Raw genomic sequence first — 25,878 nt, forward strand, 5'->3', positions numbered from 1 at the left:
GCAGACCACGCCTGCCCCCAGTGTAGAGAGAGACCCAGAACACCACCTGGTCCATCAGCAGACCACGCCTGCCCCCAGTGTAGAGAGAGACCCAGAACACCACCTGGTCCATCAGCAGACCACGCCTGCCCCCAGTGTAGAGAGAGACCCAGAACACCACCTGGTCCATCAGCAGACCACGCCTGCCCCCAGTGTAGAGAGAGACCCAGAACACCACCTGGTCCATCAGCAGACCACGCCTGCCCCCAGTGTAGAGAGAGACCCAGAACACCACCTGTACTGCAGCCACCCAGAGAGCAGTACGTTCAGAGAGGTGATGAAACAAGTAAGAGATTCACTTGGTTATCTGCTCTCTAACATGATTTAGATCCTCTCACCATCTGTAGAGCTTTGCCATGAATGTTTGTATTCCTATCAATCTAATTTCCATACTTCCTGTCTCTCATTAGTTGTTAGAGGTCTCCAAAGAGCCGTAGAGGATCATAAAGCCACTTTGAAGAGGAGGTTTGAACATGTGATTGAAGGAATCATAAAAACAGGGAATGCAACCCTCCTCAACAGCATCTACACTGAGCTCTACATCACAGAGGGAGAGAGTCAAGGGGTTAATAATGAACATGAGGTTTGGCAACTTGAGAGAGCATCCAGGAAACAAATCACCAGTGACACACCCATCAACTACAATGACATCTTCAAACCCCTGCCTGGTCAAGATAGACCCATCACACCCCTGTCTGGTCAAGAGAGACCCATCACACCCCTGCCTGGTCAAGAGAAACCCATCAAACCCCTGCCTGGTCAAGAGAGACCCATCAAACCCTTGCCTGGTCAAGAGAGACCCATCAGAACTGTGCTGACTGTGGGCGTCCCTGGTATTGGAAAAACCGTCTGTGTGCAGAAGTCAATCTTAGACTGGGCTGAAGGAAAGGCAAATCAAGATGTGGATGTCATGTTTGTGCTTCCTTTCCGGGAGCTGAATTTGATTAGACATGTCCGGTACAGTTTACTCCAACTACTGAATGTTTTCCACCCAGAACTACACATGGAAGATGCAGAGGAACTTGCTGTCTCTAAAGCCACGTTCATCTTTGATGGTCTGGATGAGAGCCGACTGCCCCTAGACTTCAGAGAGAACCAGACCTGCTGTCATGTCACAGAGTCAACCTCAGTGGATGTGCTGCTGACCAACCTCATCCAGGGGAATCTGCTCCCCTCTGCTCTCCTCTGGATAACCTCCCGACCTGCAGCAGCCAATCAGATCCCTTCTGAGTGTGTTGACCGGGTGACAGAGGTACGAGGGTTCAATGACGCACAGAAGGAGGAGTACTTCATGAAGAGAATCAGTGATGAGAACCTGGCCAGAAGAATCATCTCACACATCAAGACATCAAGGAGCCTCTACATCATGTGCCACATACCAGTCTTCTCTTGGATTTCTTCCACAGTCCTTGAGCACATGCTGAGTACAGAGAAGCAAGGAGAGATGCCCAAGACCTTGACTGAGATGTACACACACTTCCTGCTCATTCAGACGAAGCTGAAGAACCAGAAGTATCAAGGGGAAATCAAGACCGAACAGGAGGAGCTCTTGAGGGCCGACAGGGAAGTTCTCCTGAAGCTGGCAAAGCTGGCGTTTGACCATCTGGAGAAGGGCAACCTCATGTTCTATGAAGAAGACCTGAAAGAGTGTGGCCTCGATGTCCAAGAGGCAGCAGTGTTCTCAGGGGTTTGCACAGCAATCTTCAAAGAAGAGTCAGTGCTTTTTCAGAGGGCAGTCTACTGCTTTGTGCATCTGAGCATTCAGGAGTTTTTCTCAGCGGTCTACATTTACCATTGTTACGCAACCAAGAACATGGAGGCACTGGAGCCCTTCCTTGATGCTGATCTGCCGAGGAGGAGGAATGAGGAGCCGCCAGATGAACTGTCTCTGAATGAGCTGCTGAGGGGGGTGGTACGCAAAGCTTTGCAGAGTGAGAATGGACACCTGGACCTTTTTGTCCGCTTCCTCCACGGCCTCTCTCTGGAGTCCAATCAGAGACTCTTACGAGGCCTGCTGCCTCAGATTACGAGGAGTCTAGAGAGCATCTGGGAAACAAGCAGATTCCTCAAGATCAGGGGGGATGAGGAGAAGAACATCTCCCCAGAGAGGTGCATCAATCTCCTCCACTGCTTGATGGAGATGAATGACCATTCAGTTCAGCAGGACATCCAAGCTTACATGCAGAAGAAGACATCAACCAAACTGACTCCAATACAGTGCTCAGCGCTGGCCTACATGCTGCAGATGTCAGAGGAGGTTCTGGATGAGCTTGACCTGAACAAATACAACACATCACAGGAGGGGCGGAGGAGACTGATCCCAGCTGTGCAGGTCTGCAGAAAGGCTATGTAAGTATTCATCTTTCTATACAATTTGATCAATCTATTTAACCTTGTCTGTCCCATTGACCCAGAGGTATCTTCTGGAAGGGAGCCCTCCAAACAAAACATGATATAAAACTATAAACACAAAAATACAATTATAGATACAAAAATACAATAATGCATACAAAACATCATATACAAATGAATATAAAATACAGTATACAGAATGCACAGTGCTGAGTAAGGTGCTAAACACTTAATGAAAGCAATGATCAGAAAAGATCTGTCCTTTGAATTGGTCCCTGATCTGTCCTTTGAATTGTCCTAATGGACAAAGCTGCCTAATGGACAATTCAAAGCTGCCCTCCTTGTCTCTGTATGTGCACTCTAACCAGAAATGTGGTACTATTCCCTGTTACTAAAACCCCTTACCCCTTACTAAAACAGTTCCCTGTTACTAAACCCCCTTACCCCTTACTAAAACAGTTCAATGTGTTACTAAAACCCCTTACCCCTTACTAAAACAGTTCCCTGTGTTACTAAAACCCCTAACCCCTTACTAAAACAGTTCCCTGTGTTACTAAAACCCCTTACCCCTTACTCAAACAGTTCCCTGTGTTACTAAAACCCCTTACCCCTTACTCAAACAGTTCCCTGTGTTACTAAAACCCCTTACCCCTTACTAAAACAGTTCCCTGTGTTACTAAAACCCCTTACCCCTTACTAAAACAGTTCCCTGTGTTACTAAACCCCCTTACCCCTTACTAAAACAGTTCCCTGAGTTACTAAAACCCCTTACCCCTTACTAAAACAGTTCCCTGTGTTACTAAAACCCCTTACCCCTTACTAAAACAGTTCCCTGTGTTACTAAAACCCCTGACCCCTTACTAAAACAGTTCCCTGTGTTACTAAACCCCTTACCCCTTACTAAAACAGTTCCCTGTGTTACTAAAACCCCTTACCCCTTACTAAAACAGTTCCCTGTGTTACTAAAACCTCTTACCCCTTACTAAAACAGTTCCCTGTGTTACTAAACCCTCTTACCCCTTACTAAAACAGTTTCCTGTGTTACTAAAACCCCTTACCCCTTACTAAAACAGTTCCCTGTGTTACTAAACCCTCTTACCCCTTACTAAAACAGTTCCCTGTGTTACTAAAACCCCTTACCCCTTACTAAAACAGTTCCCTGTGTTACTAAAACCCCTTACCCCTTACTAAAACAGTTTCCTGTGTTACTAAAACCCCTGACCCCTTACTAAAACAGTTCCCTGTGTTACTAAACCCCTTACCCCTTACTAAAACAGTTCCCTGTGTTACTAAAACCCCTTACCCCTTACTAAAACAGTTCCCTGTGTTACTAAAACCTCTTACCCCTTACTAAAACAGTTCCCTGTGTTACTAAACCCTCTTACCCCTTACTAAAACAGTTTCCTGTGTTACTAAAACCCCTTACCCCTTACTAAAACAGTTCCCTGTGTTACTAAACCCTCTTACCCCTTACTAAAACAGTTCCCTGTGTTACTAAAACCCCTTACCCCTTACTAAAACAGTTCCCTGTGTTACTAAACCCTCTTACCCCTTACTAAAACAGTTCCCTGTTACTAAAACCCCATTGAAATGATCTCATCTTCACTACTTTGTCCCTCATCCATCTACAATATTTACTACTATTCTGAATTTATGACTGACTGAATAAGCCACAATTAAGTTACAAACACAATTTAATATACATATAAAGAGTACTTGCCTATGCTCTACAGCATGATATTTTAGGCAGAGTACTTTTCTCGCCGTCGGCTAGAAATATTGATGTATGCTTCACGCAACTCCTTAACTCTTCATGTCATATAGGAATGCTATCATATAGGAATGCTATCATATAGGAATGCTGTCATATAGGAATGCTATCATATAGGAATGCTATCATATAGGAATGCTGTCATATAGGAATGCTATCATGCTATCATATAGGAATGCTATCATATAGGAATGCTATCATATAGGAATGCTGTCATATAGGAATGCTGTCATATAGGAATGCTATCAGATAGGAATGCTTTCATAAAGGAATGCTGTCATGCTATCATATAGGAATGCTATCCTATAGGAATGGTGTCATGCTATCATATAGCAATGCTGTCATATAGGAATGCTATCATATAGGAATGCTGTCATGCTATCATATAGGAATGCTATATAGGAATGCTATCATATAGGAATGCTATCATATAGGAATGCTGTCATGCTATCATATAGGAATGCTATCATGCTATCATATAGGAATGCTATCATGCTATCATAAAGGGAATGCTATCATATAGGAATGCTATCATATAGGAATGCTATCGGTCAGTGTGTCATTAAAGCCGTCCACCAGGAGAGCTGGAAAACACGTCTAGCCCGCTGACAACAGATTAAAGTTAAAGTCCCCCTGATTGTCACACACCTGAGTGTGTGAAATTTGTTCTCCGCATTTGATCCATCTCCCGGGAGAGCAGTAGCGGTGCCGCGCTCCGGAATCATTTGGTGATCTAACCCCCCAATTCTAACCCTTGATGCTGAGTGCCAAGCAGGGAGGCAATGGGTCCCATTTTTAGTATGACCCGGCTGGGGATCGAACCCACAACCTCTCAGTCTCTGGGAGGACACTCTACCACTAGGCCACAGAGCTGGTTTGATTGAGGCCCTGGGTCCTTTTATGTTCACTGAATGCCTCGCCCCGCTCTGTCAGGCCCACAGTTATTTACCTTTAGTCAGAGGAGGGAGGAAAGAACAAATATATAGAAGTATCAGACTCAAAATATATCCCAGCTACTGATGAGCCCCACACAATGCTCATTTAAGTTCTGTTATCATCCAAGGTTTTTTGGTTGAGTTGCCTACACAGCTTGAATGTTTACTCCCTGTCTAAAGCAGCGCTTATCTTGTTAGCTGACACTATGTGGACTTCACCGTGTCAGCATCTGGGAGAGCTGTGTGGTAGTTTCTCAGTGCTCTCGTGTTCTCCCGTGCTCTGGGAGAGCTGTGTTGTAGTTTCTCAGTGCTCTCGTGTTCTCCCGTGCTCTGGGAGAGCTGTGTGGTAGTTTCTCAGTGCTCTCGTGTTCTCCTGTGCTCTGGGAGAGCTGTGTGGTAGTTTCTCAGTGCTCTCGTGTTCTCCCGTGTTCTGGGAGAGCTGTGTGGTAGTTTCTCAGTGCTCTCGTGTTCTCCCGTGCTCTGGGAGAGCTGTGTGGTAGTTTCTCAGTGCTCTCGTGTTCTCCCGTGCTCTGGGAGAGCTGTGTTGTAGTTTCTCAGTGCTCTCGTGTTCTCCCGTGCTCTGGGAGAGCTGTGTGGTAGTTTCTCAGTGCTCTCGTGTTCTCCCGTGCTCTGGGAGAGCTGTGTGGTAGTTTCTCAGTGCTCTCGTGTTCTCCCGTGTTCTGGGAGAGCTGTGTGGTAGTTTCTCAGTGCTCTCGTGTTCTCCCGTGCTCTGGGAGAGCTGTGTGGTAGTTTCTCAGTGCTCTCGTGTTCTCCCGTGCTCTGGGAGAGCTGTGTGGTAGTTTCTCAGTGCTCTCATGTTCTCCTGTGCTCTGCAGCTCTGTTGTTGTGTGTGATCACGCGTGCACCTCGCTCTGCACGAATGCTCTTTACTGAGCTCTGTGTGTCTCCCCTATATGTTATGTGTAATGAGTTTTATTCAGTGAGGCATTCTTACTCCCATCTATTCTCTGATCTTCTTAAATAGATTTTAGGTATTTAACTGGTCAGAACCAGCTGGAGCTGACCCCCCTATAACTTTTAAAAACTGCCACCTCAGCGCTTGGCATGTTTCCACCTCCTCACATTGCACCATACATACATCCAGTGAGGAGTAACACGTTAGAAAGTACCCGTGCGCAATGCATCAACAATCCCTCGCCTACACGGCTGGCAGTTCTGTCTATGGCTCTGACAACGGGAGCTCTCTGCCATGGAAACACCGACACTATTTCTCCCTCCTCAAGATCAAGGACTAAATACTGGTCAAGTGTAATCAATGTATAGAGGCCCATAAGGTGTGAACCTGAATCAGTTATTCTGAAAGCACAAATGCCATGGAAACAGGTATTTTTCCTACCCTCATTCCTCGTTATTATTCTGGAAAAGGTGCAAATGCAGTCACCTCTGTCGTGGTGCAGCAAACTAGCCCAAACTAGCCTACTCCTGATTTCTCTAAATCGTATGCTACCAACGGACACATCACCTAGAAGCTGCGTCAGTTATGGATTCATATCATTGTGGATGGCCACAAGTTAAAAATGCCCTTTTTTGCAACATAGGACTTTCATTTCACTATTAATTTCATTTAGGCTCCTACACATGATTGAAAAGTGATCAGTAGTGACTATATTCTGTATTGGTCCATGTAGCCTACAGCATGCAGCGGGCTGAGAGCTGACTGTTCTATCATCTTCTAGGCCTGTTCATCAACAGTGAGCTTAAAACCTGTAATTTGAGCTATGTTTTCATTTCCCCCATATCAAAATATAACATGTTGTATACTGTAGGCTATCAAATTAAAAGTTTGAGAAGCTTCTCCTCTTGAGGTTGGCGTATTGGTTTGAAGGCTAGGAATGTTGTAGGTCACTGGCCAGAGATGAGGTAGCCTACGAGTTATTGAAAGCTGGGTACCCTTTATTAAGCCTTAGGCTACATATGATGTGTATATTAATGTGTATATTATACAAATCATATCATTAAGATTAACATGTCATTAAGGAACAAAAAGTCATACATGTTTACTTTGTAATTTCAGACTCTCTGGATGTGTCCTCAACGAAGCCTCATGTGAAGTGCTGGCCTCAGCTCTCAGCTCAAACTCCTCCCACCTGAGAGAGTTAGACCTGAGTAACAATGACCTGCAGGATTCAGGAGTGAAGCTGCTCTCTGCTGGACTGGGGAGTCCACACTGCAAACTGGAGAAACTGAGGTCTGTATCCCTGAGCATATTCAAATGTTAAATGATGGGATTTAAATGTCTAAGTAATTGTACATCTCTGTCCTTGAAGAGGGATGTTTTGAGCATCAACATTCAAGTTGAGAAATTATCTTTGGACTACAGTACATACAGTAGAGTTGACAAAATAGGGACTATCATCTCAAAGCTTACATACAGACATATACAGACTGTAGGTGGTGGGTGGGTCCTTTATTGAAGGAACAAAGACACAATCAAGATTAAATACAAATGTAAATTGGGTACAAAATATACACAAAATCCCAATACACAAGAGTGCAAATAAACAATGTGTAAAACATGCCTAGGTGTACATGATGAAGTATCAAGTAGTAATTCTACAACAGAGAGTTTGGATACTTGATTCTGATTGGCTAGCAGCCGTGGTAAAATACTCTGTAACCCACGGCTGCGACCGCATAACAATTAGTTAATCTCATTGACGAGGCCATTGATAAAATCAAGCAGTAGGCTATGCTTTGCGTAGCAACCACTCGCAGCAACCTCGCCTTGTTCGTATCCTATTACAAAAACGCACTCATCAGTCCGACTCCAACACTTCCCCTACCAGCAAAAACGAGTGCTCTGGAGAACTGTTTTAATAACTGCACCATGGCTGGAAATATTCAAATAAACGTGAACCAACCGAATTATGCCTTATGGCTTATGTGAACAAGGCCAACCCAAATAGGCGAGATAGCCTATGTTGCCTGGCAACCATTTAATTCAGAACTATAGCCTATCGCGGAAGATTATGTAAATACTAAAATGATAAGAATGATCGGTAAATAAATGATTGAATGTTACTACTGAGTGTTTTTTGTGAATATATATATGTAGTAACTGTTGTAGAAAAGCAATTGACCAGGAGAGGCAGTGGGTTACAGGGGATTTTACCACAGCTATACTTCTATCAACGCCCCGTAGCTGTGGAAAAATCCCCTGTAATCCACTGCCTCTCGTGGTCAATTGCTTAAGTAGGCTATAGCATGTTGGTAAATGTACATGTCCTGTCCAAAGAGCCTTAGCACCCTCCAAGCTGACTCAGGTCCATAGTGTCCAGCCAATCAGGACGCTGATTGGATGCTGAGTATTCATACAAGCATGGGTTCCCAAACTCCCATCAATGTGGGCCTCCCCTCTGAAAACAGTGACACACCCACGCCCCCTCAACCCCCCAAATTTGTCCATTTTGCAAGGCAGCGTCAGCTAGCCCATAACGTTACACAGCTAAGTTAGCTCGGTGGCACCTGCCGCTAGTTAACGTTATGACGTTTTCGCACAATACGTTCATGCCTGCGGGGGGAGGCTCTCTCTGCACTATCCACAAATTTAGTAAAATATTATAGTATCTCTCACATTATTTATTTCAATCTTCTGACCTTTAAAATCACGTTTCATTCATAAAAACCATAGACATTTAAAAAATAAATAACATGTTTTTCCTTCTTTTTTTTCTAACCATCCCTCCGCGCCTCCCCTGACTTTCTTTGGGGCCCCCTGGGGGAGGCCCGCCTCACAGTTTGGGAATGCCTGCATTAGAGGAATTAAAAACCTGCTCATGACTAAAACATATTAGATGTAGCAGCACTCTCTCTCCTAGCTCCAGAATGAGTCACTCTGTTTATAATTCAGTCTGAGAGAGGAAGACAATATAGCTGTCATTCCTCCTTTTCACCACTAGTGTAGCAGTGTTTGTCAGAAAGCTGAAGTGAAGAGTGAAGTTACGCCTTTAGTCAGAAAAAATGTTTTGTCTGCCAATGAAAACACGCTTTCTCAAAGCACTGATTACTGGTGAAAATGTTTGCTAATACTTGTCCTTGTCTCCTCAGCCTGAGTGGATGCAGATTAACAGGGACATGCTGTTCTCTGCTGGCCTCATCTCTCAGCTCAAACCCCTCCCACCTGAGAGAGTTAGACCTGAGTAACAATGACCTGCAGGGTTCAGGAGTGAAGCTGCTCTCTGCTGGACTGGGGAGTCCACACTGCAAACTGGAGAAACTGAGGTCTGTATCCCTGAGCATATTCACATGTTAAATGATTGGATTTAAATGTCTAAGTAATTGTACATCTCTGTCCTTGAAGAGGGATGTTTTGAGCATCAACATTCAAGTTGAGAAATTATCTTTGGACTACAGTACATACAGTAGAGTTGACAAAATAGGGACTATCATCTCAAAGCTTACATACAGACATATACAGACTGTAGGTGGTGGGTGGGTCCTTTATTGAAGGAACAAAGATACAATCAAGACTAAATACAAATGTGGATTAGGTACAAAACAGGGGCGCTGCTAGGATCCCAAATCATTAGGGGTTGAGGGAAAAGCATCAGGGGCTGAAGTTTAGAGGCAGTGACACCTGTTCATTTTGTTTTGGGGGGGGCCGCATATATTTAGGGGGCCCATTTGGGTTCGCCTCTATTCCTGTAGAAGAAATTTAAAATCCAGCGCGAGCCAAGTATATCCATGTAATGGCGGCGGACGGGGCACTGAGAATGCAGCTTCTAAAAAATCAGTTGTCACATGCACATGCACAGCGCGCAAGTGTTGCTCCAGCACACTGTGCGCATGCGTGCTGGAGCAAGTGAGGAAGCTATTTTGTTTCTAAAGACGTTTCTAAAGATCATACTACAGAGGCATGTGAAATACCACAACAAGCCCTCGCTCTATGTAAGCACAACTAGCGATTCATAAAGACAGATTGATGAAAACAACCGTTTCGTGGCAGAAAATAGATTTTTTAGAAGCTGCATTCTCAGTGCCCCGTCCGCCTCCATTACATGGATATACTGGCTCGCGCTGGATTTTAAATTTCTTCTACAGGCCTCCGAATTACACCAAAGTTATCTCGGTGAGTCAAACGTCTTATAATATGCCGTAAATAAGGTCCAGGTTGTCAAAAACGAGCATTCTCCTTTAAGTGGCATCAAAATGTACTCTTTAGTGTGAACTAAATCAACAACATCAGCACGGTTCAAACAGAGGACATAACTTCTCTCTAGTATGCTTTGACTAATCTGAAGCTATCACTGACTTGGGACACCCAGGTGTTGGACCTCTCAGAACGCCACAGAAGACAGGCTCACGTCCTCCACCTCCACAATGTCAACCTGCTGAAGTAGCAGTGGTTGTAACTGAACGTATCGACTCCTGTGTGTCACATGAGATGGTCACCTGAAATGCAGATCATGATGAGAATGAATACATTCTGATGAACATAACCCATAGAGCAGCATAGAAGCTCACATTCAATATAACAACATGAACATAACCCATACAGCAGCATAGAAGCTCACATTCAATATAACAACATGAACATAACCCATACAGCAGCATAGAAGCTCACATTCAATATAACAACATGAACATAACCCATACAGCAGCATAGAAGCTCACATTCAATATAACAACATGAACATAACCCATACAGCAGCATAGAAGCTCACATTCAATATAACAACATGAACATAACCCATACAGCAGCATAGAAGCTCACATTCAATATAACAACATGAACATAACCCATACAGCAGGGATCTTGCTGGTGTTTATCTAACAAGCATGTCAGTCATATATTTTGGAGCACGGTTGTGGAGTGATTTATAAACCAGTAGAAGAATCTTGAAGTCTTTTCTGAAGCTGACAGGTAGCCAATGCAGAGCCTTCAGGACGGGTGTGATGTGAGCCCTCCGTCTGGATTTTGTAAGGACTCGTGCCGCGGTGTTTTGTATAATTTGCTGGTTTCCAGTCTGCTGGTTCTAAATGCATGCATAAGTCTTTCAGTGTCGGCCTTTGAAAGGAAGGATTGCACTTTTGCCATGTTTCTTAAATGATAGAAAGATAGGCTAGTTATGTTATTGACATGAGATTCAAAGTTCAGATCAGAGTCGACCATGACACCTAGATTTCTAACCTGGTGTTTGGTGTTTAGTGCCAGTGTATTTAAATGTGTGTGTGTGACCTCAGACAGGTGAGGGGGAGGGCTCTGTATGACCCTGGTGACCTCAGACAGGTGAGGGGGAGGGCTCTGTATGACCCTGGTGACCTCAGACAGGTGAGGGGGAGGAGCCTGGTGACCTCAGACAGGTGAGGGGGAGGGCTCTGTATGACCCTGGTGACCTCAGACAGGTGAGGGGGAGGAGCCTGGTGACCTCAGACAGGTGAGGGGGAGGGCTCTGTATGACCCTGGTGACCTCAGACAGGTGAGGGGGAGGGCTCTGTATGACCCTGGTGACCTCAGACAGGTGAGGGGGAGGGCTCTGTATGACCCTGGTGACCTCAGACAGGTGAGGGGGAGGGCTCTGTATGACCCTGGTGACCTCAGACAGGTGAGGGGGAGGGCTCTGTATGACCCTGGTGACCTCAGACAGGTGAGGGGGAGGGCTCTGTATGACCCTGGTGACCTCAGACAGGTGAGGGGGAGGGCTCTGTATGACCCTGGTGACCTCAGACAGGTGAGGGGGAGGAGCCTGGTGACCTCAGACAGGTGAGGGGGAGGGCTCTGTATGACCCTGGTGACCTCAGACAGGTGAGGGGGAGGAGCCTGGTGACCTCAGACAGGTGAGGGGGAGGGCTCTGTATGACCCTGGTGACCTCAGACAGGTGATGGGGAGGGCTCTGTATGACCCTGGTGACCTCAGACAGGTGAGGGGGAGGAGCCTGGTGACCTCAGACAGGTGAGGGGGAGGGCTCTGTATGACCCTGGTGACCTCAGACAGGTGAGGGGGAGGAGCCTGGTGACCTCAGACAGGTGAGGGGGAGGGCTCTGTATGAGGCATGTGTGAAGGCGAGGAACGTCGGGGCCTTGCAGGGGGTTGGGTTCCACCAGTGGCAGGGGGTTCTAGGTGGGGGGAGCAGTGTGAGGTTCAGGTGGCGGGTGCTGTATAAGCCCCCCATCCCTAAAAGGACAGGGGACTTGCAGTGGAGAGTCCTGCCCTGATGACCGAGCGCTTTCTGGCCGGGCTTGACCCCGGGGTGGGGGAGGGGGGCCCATACTGTGGTGAGGTGGAGACGGTGGTTCATGTGTTTTCTGTTTGTGCACGTCTTGTTCCTCTGTTTGTGCTGTAACAGCCCTCATGTGTGAGGTTGGGGTTTGTGTTTTCTAAGGAACTGTTTGTTTTGGGCCCACAGTACACGTGCAGGAGGAGGGCAAAGTGTGTTTTGCTCAATGTTGTGTTTGGGTGAGCTAAGTTGTCCATTTGGATTACAGGGAGGAATAAGGTGAGAGGGGCGGGGCCACGGACCCAGTCCAGGTGGTTAGGGGGAGGGGCTCTGCTTCTTAGGGTAGAATACACCTATTTTGTGATCAATAACAATGTGGCTGAGTTTGAGAGGGTGTGGGGTCTGGGGGTGGCAATTTGTACGGTGGGGGCATATGGGCTTGATGTTTGATTGTGAGCTGATGCTGTTCTGTGCTACTGTGGGGGGGGGGGGTGTTTAATGTTTTGTAAGGATGTCTCATTAAAGAGCATCAAAAGTCAAAGTCTATGTTCCTCCTCTCTCTCCTCTTCTCTCTCTTCCTCCTCTCTCTCTCCTCCTCTCTCTCTCTCCTCTTCTATCTGTTCCTCCTCTTCTCTCTCTCCTCTCTGTTCCTCCTCTTCTCTCTCTCTCCTCTTCTCTCTCTCCTCTTCTCTCTGTCCCTCCTCTCTCTCTCCTCTCCTCTCTGTTCCTCTTCTCTCTCTCCTCTTCTCTCTCTCCTCTTCTCTCTGTCCTCTTCTCTCTGTCCCTCCTCTCTCTCTCCTCTTCTCTCTCTCCTCTTCTCTCTCCTCTTCTCTCTGTCCCTCCTCTCTCTCTCCTCTTCTCTCTCTCCTCTTCTCTCTGTCCCTCCTCTCTCTCTCCTCTTCTCTGCTCCTCCTCTCTCTCTCCTCTTCTCTGCTCCTCCTCTCTCTCCTCTTCTCTCTATTCCTCCTCTCTCTCTCCTCTTCTCTGCTCCTCCTCTCTCTCTCTCTCTTCTCTCTGCCCTTCCTCTCTCTCTCCTCTTCTCTGCTCCTCCTCTCTCTCTCTCTTCTCTCTGCTCCTCTCTCTCTCTCTCTCTCTCTTCTCTCTGCTCCTCCTCTCTCTATCTCTCCTCTCTCTCCTAGCTCCAGAAGGAGTCAGTCTGTTTATAATTCAGTCTGAGAGAGGAAGACAATATAGCTGACATTCCTCCTTTTCACCACTAGTGTAGCAGTGTTTGTTTGTAGAATAAATGTCATCTTTGTCACAGTTAGCAGTTAATTATACAGAAAGCAAAGCTACTATCACAGAAGACTCAGGACTGAAGTTACCCTTTTCTAGACTTTATTAGTCTGACAATGTGTTTATCCAATGCAAACACACTTTGTTAATGTACTGATTGCTGATGAAAATGTTTGCTAATAACGTTACTGTTCTGGGTTCAACATCTGTCCGTTGTGGTCATATAAAGGAATCGAGCAGAATACTGATGTATATCCTATGTATACAGATCTTAACAGACAGTTGGATTACCTGAAGCCATGAATCACGTGGGTTTATTAATCAATAAGCATATAGTGTAACAAAACAATAGCCCAGATACAATAACTAGGCTGAGTACAATTATTACATTGTTATGCCAATTGTTACAATATCGAGTTGTTGTCGAAGGAGAAGTGGAAGTAGAAGCCAGGAAATTAGAGAAGAATGTAGCATGAAGAATGCAGTATTATGGTACAGCTGTTGAGCAGCTTAAGGGGCTAGCAAGCTAGCATGTTAACAGGTTACAAGGCTAGGAGGCTAAGAAGCTAAGCTGCCCTCGGCTAAGCAGCCCGGCGGTTCTTAAATACACTCTACCAGGGGGGGCGTCATGTGACATCTCAGATTATGGTGATAGGCTGCAATGGTACAGTGATCTAGTCATTTGTCGATCAGCCAGGTCAAGATTAGCCCGTTGCTAGGGGACCGGACATTCTAGATGTCTCCGATGTCTGATTACCCAATTCTAGCAGCTGCTGTTTACTCTTACAGAAGAACTGGTCAGCAGAGGACCTTCCTTGACCTTCTCTGCCCTCAGACTGTGTATGGCCTAGGCAAAAGGTTATCAGAGTTCACTGTGGCCTAAACTGAGTATATGGAAAACAACACAAAGGTGAAGTTTCTGCTTCTTCAATACCACTGCAATAACTGATTATTAGTCAGATCAATTAAATCGTTATAGCTCATTTCATATACAAAGACAACACAATATGCTTTACAGAAAGGGGGAGAGGATGTAGCCTACATGTAGCATACTGATCCTACCCCTAATTATGTGGCAGACTGCATGGGGAGCGCAGCGACTCAACATAATCAATGAGTTTGGAGAGAGAGAGGGTCGTGCACCAAGACTCTGTGAGCGCACAGCGGACGAGGGCTAGCCAGAGACTAACAGGTCATGCAGTCAATAGATCTAGTTTTGATATTGTAATGCCCTCTGGTTATAGTAGAATATCTCTACTGGAGCTGTTTAATCCAGGAATGTGATGAATTTGATCATGTCAGAGTTGCTCAGAGCTTAGCTGGACTGGCTCAGAAGAAATGCATTTATCCTACAGCTTGACCGTAGCAAGCGAGCTAGACAGCCACAGGAGGAACTGGACTGCCCTTCCCCCTTCCCAATGCTGTTTATATTCAAATACACTTGATGAGCTGGGGGGAGGATTCAACCAACGCCAACAGTCATCAACAAATACATTTCCATCCCTGTTTGTCTTCCATGTCTTGTGCGCATTCTCTGCTTTTAAAGTAATATTGCATCCAAGTTCTAATTGTAATCTCTATCTGCGCTGCTGGGATAACTATATTATAGCCTATTATTACTAGGCTACTGTTCACCTTATTATTTATTTATCTAGGTACAGGTAAGAGACGAATGGTTGTAAACCATGGATATAGTATATTGGAATTAATTTAAACAAGTGCATTTGTATTCCATTTTCAAGTATTGCTGATTTCCCGTTCCTATAGGAACAAAGTAGCCTACATTTAGTTGAATTGTTATAGAACCCATGCCTGCATGGCAATAAAATAACATACTGAAATACCTTCTTTTGGAAGTAGGGTAGCCTACTTCTTTAAACGTTAGTCTAAGCTTGTTTAATACGTTATTTGACTGTCTACTATGGTCAGCCACCCAGTAAATGTCGGTCAAGCTGTACGCTAAATGCATTTCTTCTGAGCCAGTCCCACTAAGAGCAGCTCTGATCAAATTCATAGCATAGACTACCGCATTATAGTGCTACAGTATTTATTCATTGTATATTTAATGTCTTTGTATGCTTGCCAACATTGAAATGAGGTCCCCAGGTGATAATAGGCCATTGTTAATCCAAGTGTTCATAATCACAATGATAGTGAGTATACTCGTTATATAGGCTAATAGCGATTGAGTCAAATTCACATTTAAGTGCTCGGCGGTTATCTTTCAGGCCTAGCCTATTGATTAACAGATACATTCACACTAGCTCATTTGTGTCAAAATACAGTATCCCACATCAGCATGGTGGCTTGTAGAGTCTCTTGCCTTTAGCATACAGGCTTACCTCAGATCATTCACTTCATCATTCATTGTAAACTAGGAGTGAAATCTCAGTGTGTGGTTATGTGTTATTTGTTGATACTTTCTTGATGAATTACGGTTTATATATATAAAGGTGGTTCCTTCCTCCCTGTTTGGGGGATAAACTCAATTCAAATGCAGACTGCCCATTGGAGTTGATAAGGCCCCATCAACAGTACTGTTTGTTCTTTCATCAGGTTGTTTTAACAGGTTTTGAGGGAGATTTGAATAGTGGGTCCAAACTAGCGTGGGGGCATGGAGACGGGAACAGGACCATTAGGCTACGCTATTGACAACAATGATGGGCTAATAGAAGTGTTAGGCTGTTGATTTAAACAGTCATGTCAGTGCTTACTGCTATGAGATTAATGTAGAATGAATAGCCTATAGAATAACCCCATTCAAAAAAGAAGTTTTGTTCCAATAACCACTGGCCTAGTGAATCTGTTGCTCGCTCTTTTTTTGCTCCCCACTTGACATCGCTCATCTTTCGGTAAACAGATAAATTCACATTTGTGTCAAAATCCAGTATCTCACATCAGCATGGTCGCTTATAGAGTCTCTTTCCTATGGACACACAAGGCCTCCCTCAGCTCATTCATTCAATTCATCATTCAACCAATCAGTCTCTCTTCTGCATTCCACAATAGAATCACAAGTTCACATCACCATAGGATGCTTTCTCAATTGTTATACATGTACATACATTGTGCAGCTCAAATGTTATGTAATTATAGTTTATATATAGGCTAGTTATAGTTTCGCAGAATAGGCTACATTCCAGCTAAAGTTACCAGTCTCTCCACAGTATTGTCACACGCTCTGCTGCCACTAGTTGCTTCTTGATCAACGATGCCTCCTGGTGGTTAGTGTGCAACACTGCATGAAAACTCGTTGGTGGATCCCACCACTGTGCTGACACCACGGTGCCGCCGCGTTTTGTGAGTTCCAACATCAGAGGCTCAGGCACTGCCCATGTCCTGTCCAAAGAGCCTTAGCACCCTCCAAGCTGACTCAGGTCCATAGTGTCCAGCCAATCAGGAAAGGCCTTACATACATTTCTATGGATGCTGAGTATTCATTAGAGGAATTAAAAACCTGCTCATGACTAAAACATATTAGATGCAGCAGCACTCTCTCTCCTAGCTCCAGAATGAGTCAGTCTGTTTATAATTCAGTCTGAGAGAGGAAGACAATATAGCTGACATTCCTCCTTTTCACCACTAGTGTAGCAGTGTTTGTTTGTAGAATAAATGTCATCTTTGTCACAGTTAAATTATACAGAAAGCAAAGCTACTATCACAGAAGACTGAAGTGAAGAGTGAAGTTACCCGTTTCTGTACTTTATTAGTCTGAAAATGTGTTTTGCCAATGAAAACACGCTTTCTCAAAGCACTGATTACTGGTGAAAATGTTTGCTAATTCTTGTCCTTGTCTCCTCAGCCTGAGTGGATGCAGATTAACAGGGACATGCTGTTCTCTGCTGGCCTCATCTCTCAGCTCAAACTCCTCCCACCTGAGAGAGTTAGACCTGAGTAACAATGACCTGCAGGATTCAGGAGTGAAGCTGCTCTCTGCTGGACTGGGGAGTCCACACTGCAAACTGGAGAAACTGAGGTCTGTATCCCTGAGCATATTCACATGTTAAATGATGGGATTTAAATGTCTAAGTAATTGTACATCTCTGTCCTTGAAGAGGGATGTTTTGAGCATCAACATTCAACTTGAGAAATTATCTTTGGACTACAGTACATACAGTAGAGTTGACAAAATAGGGACTATCATCTCAAAGCTTACATACAGACATATACAGACTGTAGGTGGTGGGTGGGTCCTTTATTGAAGGAACAAAGACACAATCAAGACTTAATACAAATGTAGATTAGGAACAAGACAGGGGCGCTGCTAGGATCCCAAATCATTAGGGCAGGGGTGGCCAACCAGTCAGAGACTAAGAGACACAACAATGACTGTGGTACCACCCAGAGCCACACCATATATACCAGCGTTTCTAAACCTTTCTTTCAGTCACCGCACCCTTCATACGTACTTAAAATCCCAAGGCACCCTAGTCTATTATAAGAAGAAAAACGTTATAGTCCATTAAATATACATTTAGGCTAGGCTGGACTGGGTTAGGCTGGACTGGGTTAGGCTGGACTGGGCTGGGTTAGGCTGGACTGGACTGGGTTAGGCTGGGCTGGGCTGGACTGGGTTAGGCTGGACTGGACTGGGTTAGGCTGGACTGGACTGGGTTAGGCTGGACTGGGCTAGGCTGGGCTGAGATGGGCTGGGCTGGGTTAGGCTGGACTGGACTGGGCTGGGCTGGACTGGGCTGGGTTAGGCTGGACTGGACTGGGTTAGGCTGGACTGGACTGGGTTAGGCTGGGCTGAGATGGGCTGGCCAAGGTGAAAGCAGATGGAAGATTGGGGCAGTGTGTTATTTCTTGTCTTGGCTAGCACTCATTTACTCACTCACTCACTCACTCTCTCACTCTCTCTCTCTCTCCCCCTCACTCACTCACTCACTCACTCACTCACTCACTCACTCACTCACTCACTCACTCACTCACTCACTCACTCACTCACACTCTCTCTCTCTCTCTCTCACTCACTCTCTACCCATGTCTGTCTCTCACTCACTCACTCACTCACTCACTCTCTCTCTCTCTCTCTCTCTCTCTCTCTCTCACTCTCTCTCTCTCTCCCCCTCACTCACTCACTCACTCACTCTCTCTACCCATGTCTCCAGAAAATAGTCTGCAGAAGTCTTACTCAATAACAACATTATATGCTTATTCTACATAAACAAATACACTTAAAACGATTCAATTAATAAACGTGTCATATTTTTGTCATACACAGATGTGCAATGATGATTGCTGGGTAATACTGTATGTTCTTGTCCAATGTTAAGTCTCTATTTGATCAGACACAAGACAGTATGGTTCACTAGGCGTAAAAGGTGAACTGTTGACGGGGCGGCTGTAGCTCAGTTGGTAGAGCGGGTCGTTCAATGATCGAAGGGTCAGTGGTTCGAATCCCAGCTCCGACTGTCCACATGTCGAAGTGTCCTTGAGCAAGACACCTAACCCCAAATTGCTCCCAATGAGCAGGTTAGCACCTTGCATGGCAACTACCACCATTGGTGTGTGAATGTGTGTGTGTGAATGGGTGAATGAGAGGCTATTGTAAAGCGCTTTGAGTGCCGCTAAGGTGGAAAAGTGCTATATAAGTGCAGTCCATTTACTATTTGAACCTCAATTGAGTGACAAACATTCAAAAATGTGAACCTCAATTGATTGACATTAAGTCCAAACAATAACATTAGGCTATTGTTAGATGTACTGTACATTTCACGACGTTATATATACATTATGGTAGGCTTAATTTTCAGAGTCCAAGAGTTGAATATTAAGGACATTGTCTTCAATTTTGCTCAATGCAAGAATAGTGGAATGCCATTCAAATAGGTGAGTAATGTTAGCCTACAAGTGTTTCTCAAGGGGATTTGGGGTAGGCCGTGCCCCTGCAGGTTGTTATCATGGAGTGAGGTCGCCGCTCAGCGCCTGTTTCATTGTGTAGCCAACGTGTTTTTCAGATGTTTTTAAGAATATTAGCTAAGATCAGCTAATGAAGGCATCTCTGTTGTGTGAAGCCGACAGCAACAAGCCCTGGTTAAACTGAGTGCAGAAAGTTTATGGATGTCAATAGTAAACTTATCGTTAGCTCTTATCCACAGCTCAACTATTTACAGTAGTTTATAGGCGAGTTATCTACAGTAGCAACTTGCTTGCTGATGTGTTGTTGTTTTTGCCTAAACCTTCCCAGCCATAGATATGTAAAGTTGACTTGATTTGATTGAGCCTCTGTTTGTTACTGCGTGAGCGCATGGTTCTGATGGCTTTCTGACCTCCACTTCGCCAGTACAATAGCCAACGTAGGCTAGCTAATTCAACAGCACACTGATGTTAAAATGTGTATAGACTACAGTGTGTGTGCTGTGTGTGCTTCAAGTAGTGTGCACTAATAGCGTTCATCATAATAAGCTCACTCTGGGGCCATCATAACTACATTATGCCACTGGCCTCATCATATCACATCATATCCCTTGATAATAGAGTGTGCCACGAAGGACGCACAAATGGGCAATTATTTTTCTTTCTTTCAAAATTATTTTTATTGATTTTTAGCAAAAGGACAAAAACACGAAACCCTACTCACCCACTTTCCTGCCCACATATCCAAACCCTGACAAAGCACTTAACAATACTGAAAGCAGGGATGTAGTAAATAAATGAATGATAAACTGTAAATAAAGACGAGACAGACACACAAAACCAAACGGTACAGAAAAGGGAAGGGGGGTAGATGAGGTAGAGGGGGGGGGGGGGGGGGGGTCAGCATCTAGTCATCTGGGGGGATAGTAGTATTGTTCAAATAGTCAATAAAGGGCTTCCACGTCTTGTCAGATGATAGTTTGGAGTAAGTGATTGAGATTCTTATCTTCTCCAGCGTTATGTGATTAAGAACCTCTTTCAACCAGCTACTGTGTGAGGGGGGGGGGGGTGTTTCCATTTGAATAGGATGAGACGTCTAGCTAGCAAGGAGGTGAGAGCCAGCACTCGCTGCTTTGCTGATGAGAGAGTGGGTGTTATGTGTGTAGAGATCCCAAATATGGCAGTGAGTGGGTCGGGTCTGAGGTCTGTGTCGAGTACTGAGTGTACCGTAAATTTCGCGCCAGAAATCTGTCAACTCATGGCAGGACCAGAACGTGTGTGTGTGATTAGCAGGTGATTGCTTGCACCGATTACAGGTGTCATCAGTCTCTGGGTATATTTTTGCCAGTCTGGCGTTCGTGTAATGCACTCTAAAGATAACTTTGAACAGACAATTATTTAACACACAAACTCCAAATGTGCTCTCCCTGGCTCAGAAACAGCCTATCATATCCCTTGATAATAATAACATTGTTAAAGTACTGGTGTGTTTGTGTAACATTGTTTAAGTATCAGTTATAGTGTGTGTGTGTGTTGGTGTGTAGTCGGGGGTGAAAGGTTGCAGGGTAGTCAAGGGAAAAGGGACAGGCTGGAGATTCTGGGTGAGCTGGATTGAGATGATCCATGATCCACTGTCCATTATCCATGGGTCTGATTCAGGGTCCATCGTTCATAGTCTTGGCATGAGGGGATGATGGTGGGAGCTGCTGAGACAAAGCCTGTGTTTAAAACAGCTGGAATAGCTGAGTGAGCTGGACTCCCAGCTGTACAGCACACTCCTTCAGAACCCTGCCTCTGAACCTGTCTGCTCCAGGGGACTGCATAGACAGGACATCATCCTTATACATCATGTGTTCATTGCAAATGAAGCAGTTTGGTGATCTTCATCATCATCATCATCTCCCTACAGACTGAATGGATGCAGACTAACAGAGAAATGCTGCCAGAGCTTTTTAAACCAGAGTTTCTCATCTTTGGAATGAGACTCTTATGAATGACATGATGGGAGATATTATGAACTGTTACAATCATAGCAGATGATCAGCTGGATGTTCCCACTAGAAACAGCTAAACTACAGTAACTACAGATAAACTACAGTGTAAACCTACCTGAACTCTCATGAGGAGTTTCATTGGTTGGATTGGAATGTCTCAGTACTACAGAGACCAGGCTTTTCCATTTCTATAATAAACCTGGAGTCTCAGAGCCTTCTTATTTAGCATGGGTTACAAGGAAGAGAAAGCATATCAAAAATATTGACTGACCAAAAAATATCACTTTGTATTCAAGAATCTGACAATGTGTGAACCAGGGCAGATCCAATGTTCAAATATTTGTCTGTAGGAAGATGGAATATAATCCTTCAACTCTCTCTTTTCACCAGCAGAGGGTAGTAATGTGTTTGTATCGATGTGTTTCTACAGGCTGTCGGGCTGCATGGTCACAGAGGAAGGCTGTGTCTCTCTAGCCTCAGCTATGAGGTCAAACCCCTCCCACCTGAGAGAGCTGGACCTGAGCTACAATCACCCAGGAGACTCAGGAGTGAAGCTGCTCTCTGCTGGACTGGAGGATCCACACTGGAGACTGGAGAAACTCAAGTAAGAGGAGAGTTTTAAATCAAGTGGAAGAAAATCACCCAGTGTCTCTTATGTAGCCCCCCTCTCTGAACTAGATGGTCTCAACTTTCACAGCCTATGAGTCTCTTGACAGAACAGACACAAATCACCCTATAACCAGAAGGGCACTTTGAGAGTGCAGACCTCCACCCATGATGCATGTTGTCAGCATGTGCAGTAGCATTAGAGAACCTAGAGGAGACAGATGTCAACAATATACTGGTGGTGCATCAGCTGGGGTTGGTCCAACAGGGGCTCTTCAGCTCTGCTCTCTGATGTATTTCAGCTACCTAGATAGCTACATATGACAGGACCGACAGCAGTCATCTGGCTAGCTATGAGCATAACTAGCTAATTCAAAGCAGTTGAGCTTTGCCTTCATGCCATGATTCAATTATTTTGGTCCTAATACCCGCAGAAAATACAGGGATAAACAGCCATGGATGTATTAAACATGGCAAAGTACCCGTAGGTGCTGGTCTGGTCTCTCTGGCATGGGCAACAAAAGTGAAAAATGATTTTTCAATGAATTTGGATCCTCCCCGTGATTCAGATCCGCTCTCTCTAATTGAATGGGTTCTTCCTTGGCTCATGCTACAGTCTCCCTTCCACGGGAACATAGGTCTGGTAGTTTTTATATAATCCTGCAATCTACCTGTAACTAACAAACACATAAAGCCCAAAAGTGGTGACGTCTCATTGCATCATCCTCATCATTCCTCTGCTTATTCCTACAGTGTGGATCATGGTGGAGAGATCAGGATCAGACCTGGACTTAGAAAATGTGAGTATTGACATTGACATTGATTATTCATGTGTCTTAACTGAAGCTGAGTTCACCACCATTATCTACTTGGGCCTAGAAAACAGGGGTCATACAAAATACAATACAATCTGTCACAACTGTTCAAACACCTAAGAGCTGCTTACACTTGAACTATATTCATAGTGATGGGTACATACGCACACACACACACACACACACTCACTCACGCACACACACACACACACACACACACACTCACGCACACACACACTCACACACAGCACACACACATACACGCACACACACATATGCACACGCACACACGCACACACACACACACAGCACACACACATACACGCACACACACTCACACACGCACACACACACACCACACACACATACACGCACACACACGCACGCATACACACGCACGCACACACATATGCACACACACACACACATATGCACACACACACACACACATATGCACACACACACACTCATAATTGTTGGATGAGCACCACGTCATGTCCAGTCCCTGATCAGAATCCGGTGAGAGGAGAGGTTTTTAGAGCCCTCTTAAGTGGTAATGACGGGGATCTGCTCCCACTAAGCTTTGGTATCAGTGTTGGATCCTCTGATGCTGTTGTTGGTATCCATAGAGAACAGGTGGATGGAATGATGTTAATACTCTGCTTATTTGTTCTGAGGAAGTTGGTGATAATCTCACTCTTCTAATGGTGCTAATGTTTCCATAACAGGGCTTTTCAGTGGCGTGTGGTGCGAGTAGCCAAGGGAGGCAGTGCCTCCTCCCAAATCTTAGGTGAAACAAATAATTGATAAAGCAAGATTAAAATAAGAAACTGTAAGAAATATATCTACATTTAACATTCATGGATTGTTAAACAGAGCTTGACTACTTGCTAGATACCGGCTAAAACATGAACTGAGAACTGAGAAAAGAAACAATGTGGAGACAGGATGCTGGTGAAACACTCAATCAATTTATTTGCACATGAGCATTGGTGATATATACCTGTAGGCTCAGTGGCCACATGACACAGCACACCTGGGTCTCATCATCAATAATTGGGAGCACACAATCAGTTGACCAATTAACACCCCCACATGCTCACACATTATTATACAAAAAAAAAACAACAAGAACACTATACAAACCAACTTCACCTATGCCTGGCTATCACCCAAACAGGAACTTGGAGAATGTAAGTAGCTTAACTTTAGTAGCTGGTTTTGTCATCATGTCAGCTACCATCTGATCTGTTGGGCAATACTCCAAACATACTTTACAATACTTTACAATCATTTACAGTTGATCTCAAAAAATGGTATTTGATGTCAATGTGTTTACATCGCTGTCTATTAACAGGATTCCTAGCCAATGCAATTGTACCTTGGTTGTCTTCATAGATCCTAGGTACATCATACTGACAATCATCAAGATGTTCTAGCAATTGGGATAAGTACAGACATTCTTGTGTAGTGGCAGCTAATGCCATGTACTCTGCCTCACACGTTGAAAGTGCTACAGTTGGCTGTTTCTTGGTTTTCCAAGAAATCAAAGGACCACTCTCACTCAGGCTAATACAGTAGCCAGTTGTACTACGCCGGTCAGTTGCATCAGTAGCCCAATCTGCATCACTGTATGCTAGCAATCTCAGGCCCTTGTCACATTTTCTGTAACACAACATTTTGTCATTTGTGCCTTTAAGATATTTGAACACATGCTTTACAATTGTCCACTGCTCTTCTGTTGGTTCACTGAAATACTGTGACAGTTTGCTAACAACAAAACTCAGATCAGGTCTAGTGCATGAGGTTAGGTAGATTAGGCTACCAACTGCCTCTCTATATTTTCTAGGGTCAGTCAACTTTTCTCCATCGTCAGTGTAATTTACTTTCTGTTCACAAGGTGTTGACCTAGGTTTACAATCTTGCATGTTAAACCTGTCAAGCAGTTTGTCAACATAACTCTGCTGTGACATAGTCACACATCCATCACACTGGTCAAAAGTGATACCAAGAAAATTCTTCAGTCTGCCTAGATCTTTCATCTGGAATTTTACTGTGAGCATCTCTTTTACATCTTTTAAAGCTCTCTCATCACTAGCAGCAATAACCAAGTCATCAACCCAGATCAGTATGATCACCTTGTCATTTTCTGTTTCCCTTTCATAAACACAATGATCAGCTGGGTTTTGTACAAACATGTTTTCACACAGATAGTCATGCAACATTTGGTTCCAGTTTCGACCTGATTGCTTAAGCCCATAAAGTGACTTCTCCAGTTTACAGACCATCTTGTCATTTGTCTGAGATTTCACATCATAACCCTCTGGCTGTTCCATGTAAATCTCACAATCAATAGGTGCATGCAGATAGGCGGTCTTAACATCCATCTGATGCAAAACTAGATCCTCCTGGGCAGCTTTCTGCATTAAAACTCTAACACTGGTCAGGTTAGCAGTAGGTGAAAACGTTTCTCCATAATCTACACCCATCTCCTGACTGTATCCTTTGGCTACATAACGGGCCTTGTACCTGTCAGATCCATCAACATTGCTTTTGATAGCATACACCCACCTACCCCCCACAGCTTTCTTACCCTCAGGTAAGGTGGTCAGAGTGAATGTGTCATTGTCCCTCAGAGATTTCATCTCTTCATCCATTGCATCTACCCATTCACTTGAGTTGGATGAAGTCACAGCTTCTCTGAAAGTCTGAGGTACATTACAAACCATCCTATAGCAATAATCTATGTTGACCTGAGCCTGGTCATTCTCCACTCCATAAAAGTCTGGCTTCCTCCTCTCTCTAGCAGGATATCGCTGTGGAGATTCATGTGCTTCCTGTTTGGCCTCACCCGTCTGTATGTGGCTTGGACCTGGCCTAGCCTCTGGGATCTCACTCTGCTTGAGTCTGTCAGGGTCAAGTATGGTTGTGCTATACTGCACACCAAAATCATCATCAGACACGTCAGTCTGCTGTCCCTCAACCATGTCGGTCATAAACTTCACCAGTCTGTGTTTCATCACTTTTCTACTGTCAGGATAGTAGACCATGTAGGCCGGACTGTTCTTGTCATAGCCAACAAAGATGCCCTT

The 25,878-nt window shown here is 44.7% G+C and overlaps 1 protein-coding gene across 1 annotated transcript in view; it reads left to right on the forward strand.

The window, feature by feature from the left end:
- Window positions 1-25,878, forward strand: part of LOC311322638 (NACHT, LRR and PYD domains-containing protein 12-like) — a gene marked incomplete at its 3' end in the record, with an annotated part of 224,402 nt that overhangs the window by 12,126 nt on the left and 186,398 nt on the right. The window contains exons 5-9 of the mRNA XM_084454717.1: window positions 450-2,388; window positions 7,133-7,306; window positions 9,166-9,339; window positions 17,315-17,488; window positions 21,796-21,969. Of these exons, the coding sequence (XP_084310843.1) occupies window positions 450-2,388; window positions 7,133-7,306; window positions 9,166-9,339; window positions 17,315-17,488; window positions 21,796-21,969 (2,635 nt within the window). The remainder of the gene's footprint in view (window positions 1-449; window positions 2,389-7,132; window positions 7,307-9,165; window positions 9,340-17,314; window positions 17,489-21,795; window positions 21,970-25,878) is intronic.

The sequence above is a fragment of the Borostomias antarcticus genome (genome assembly GCF_949987555.1).
Source record: "Borostomias antarcticus genome assembly, chromosome: 20".
Taxonomy (NCBI): Eukaryota; Metazoa; Chordata; class Actinopteri; order Stomiiformes; family Stomiidae; genus Borostomias; species Borostomias antarcticus.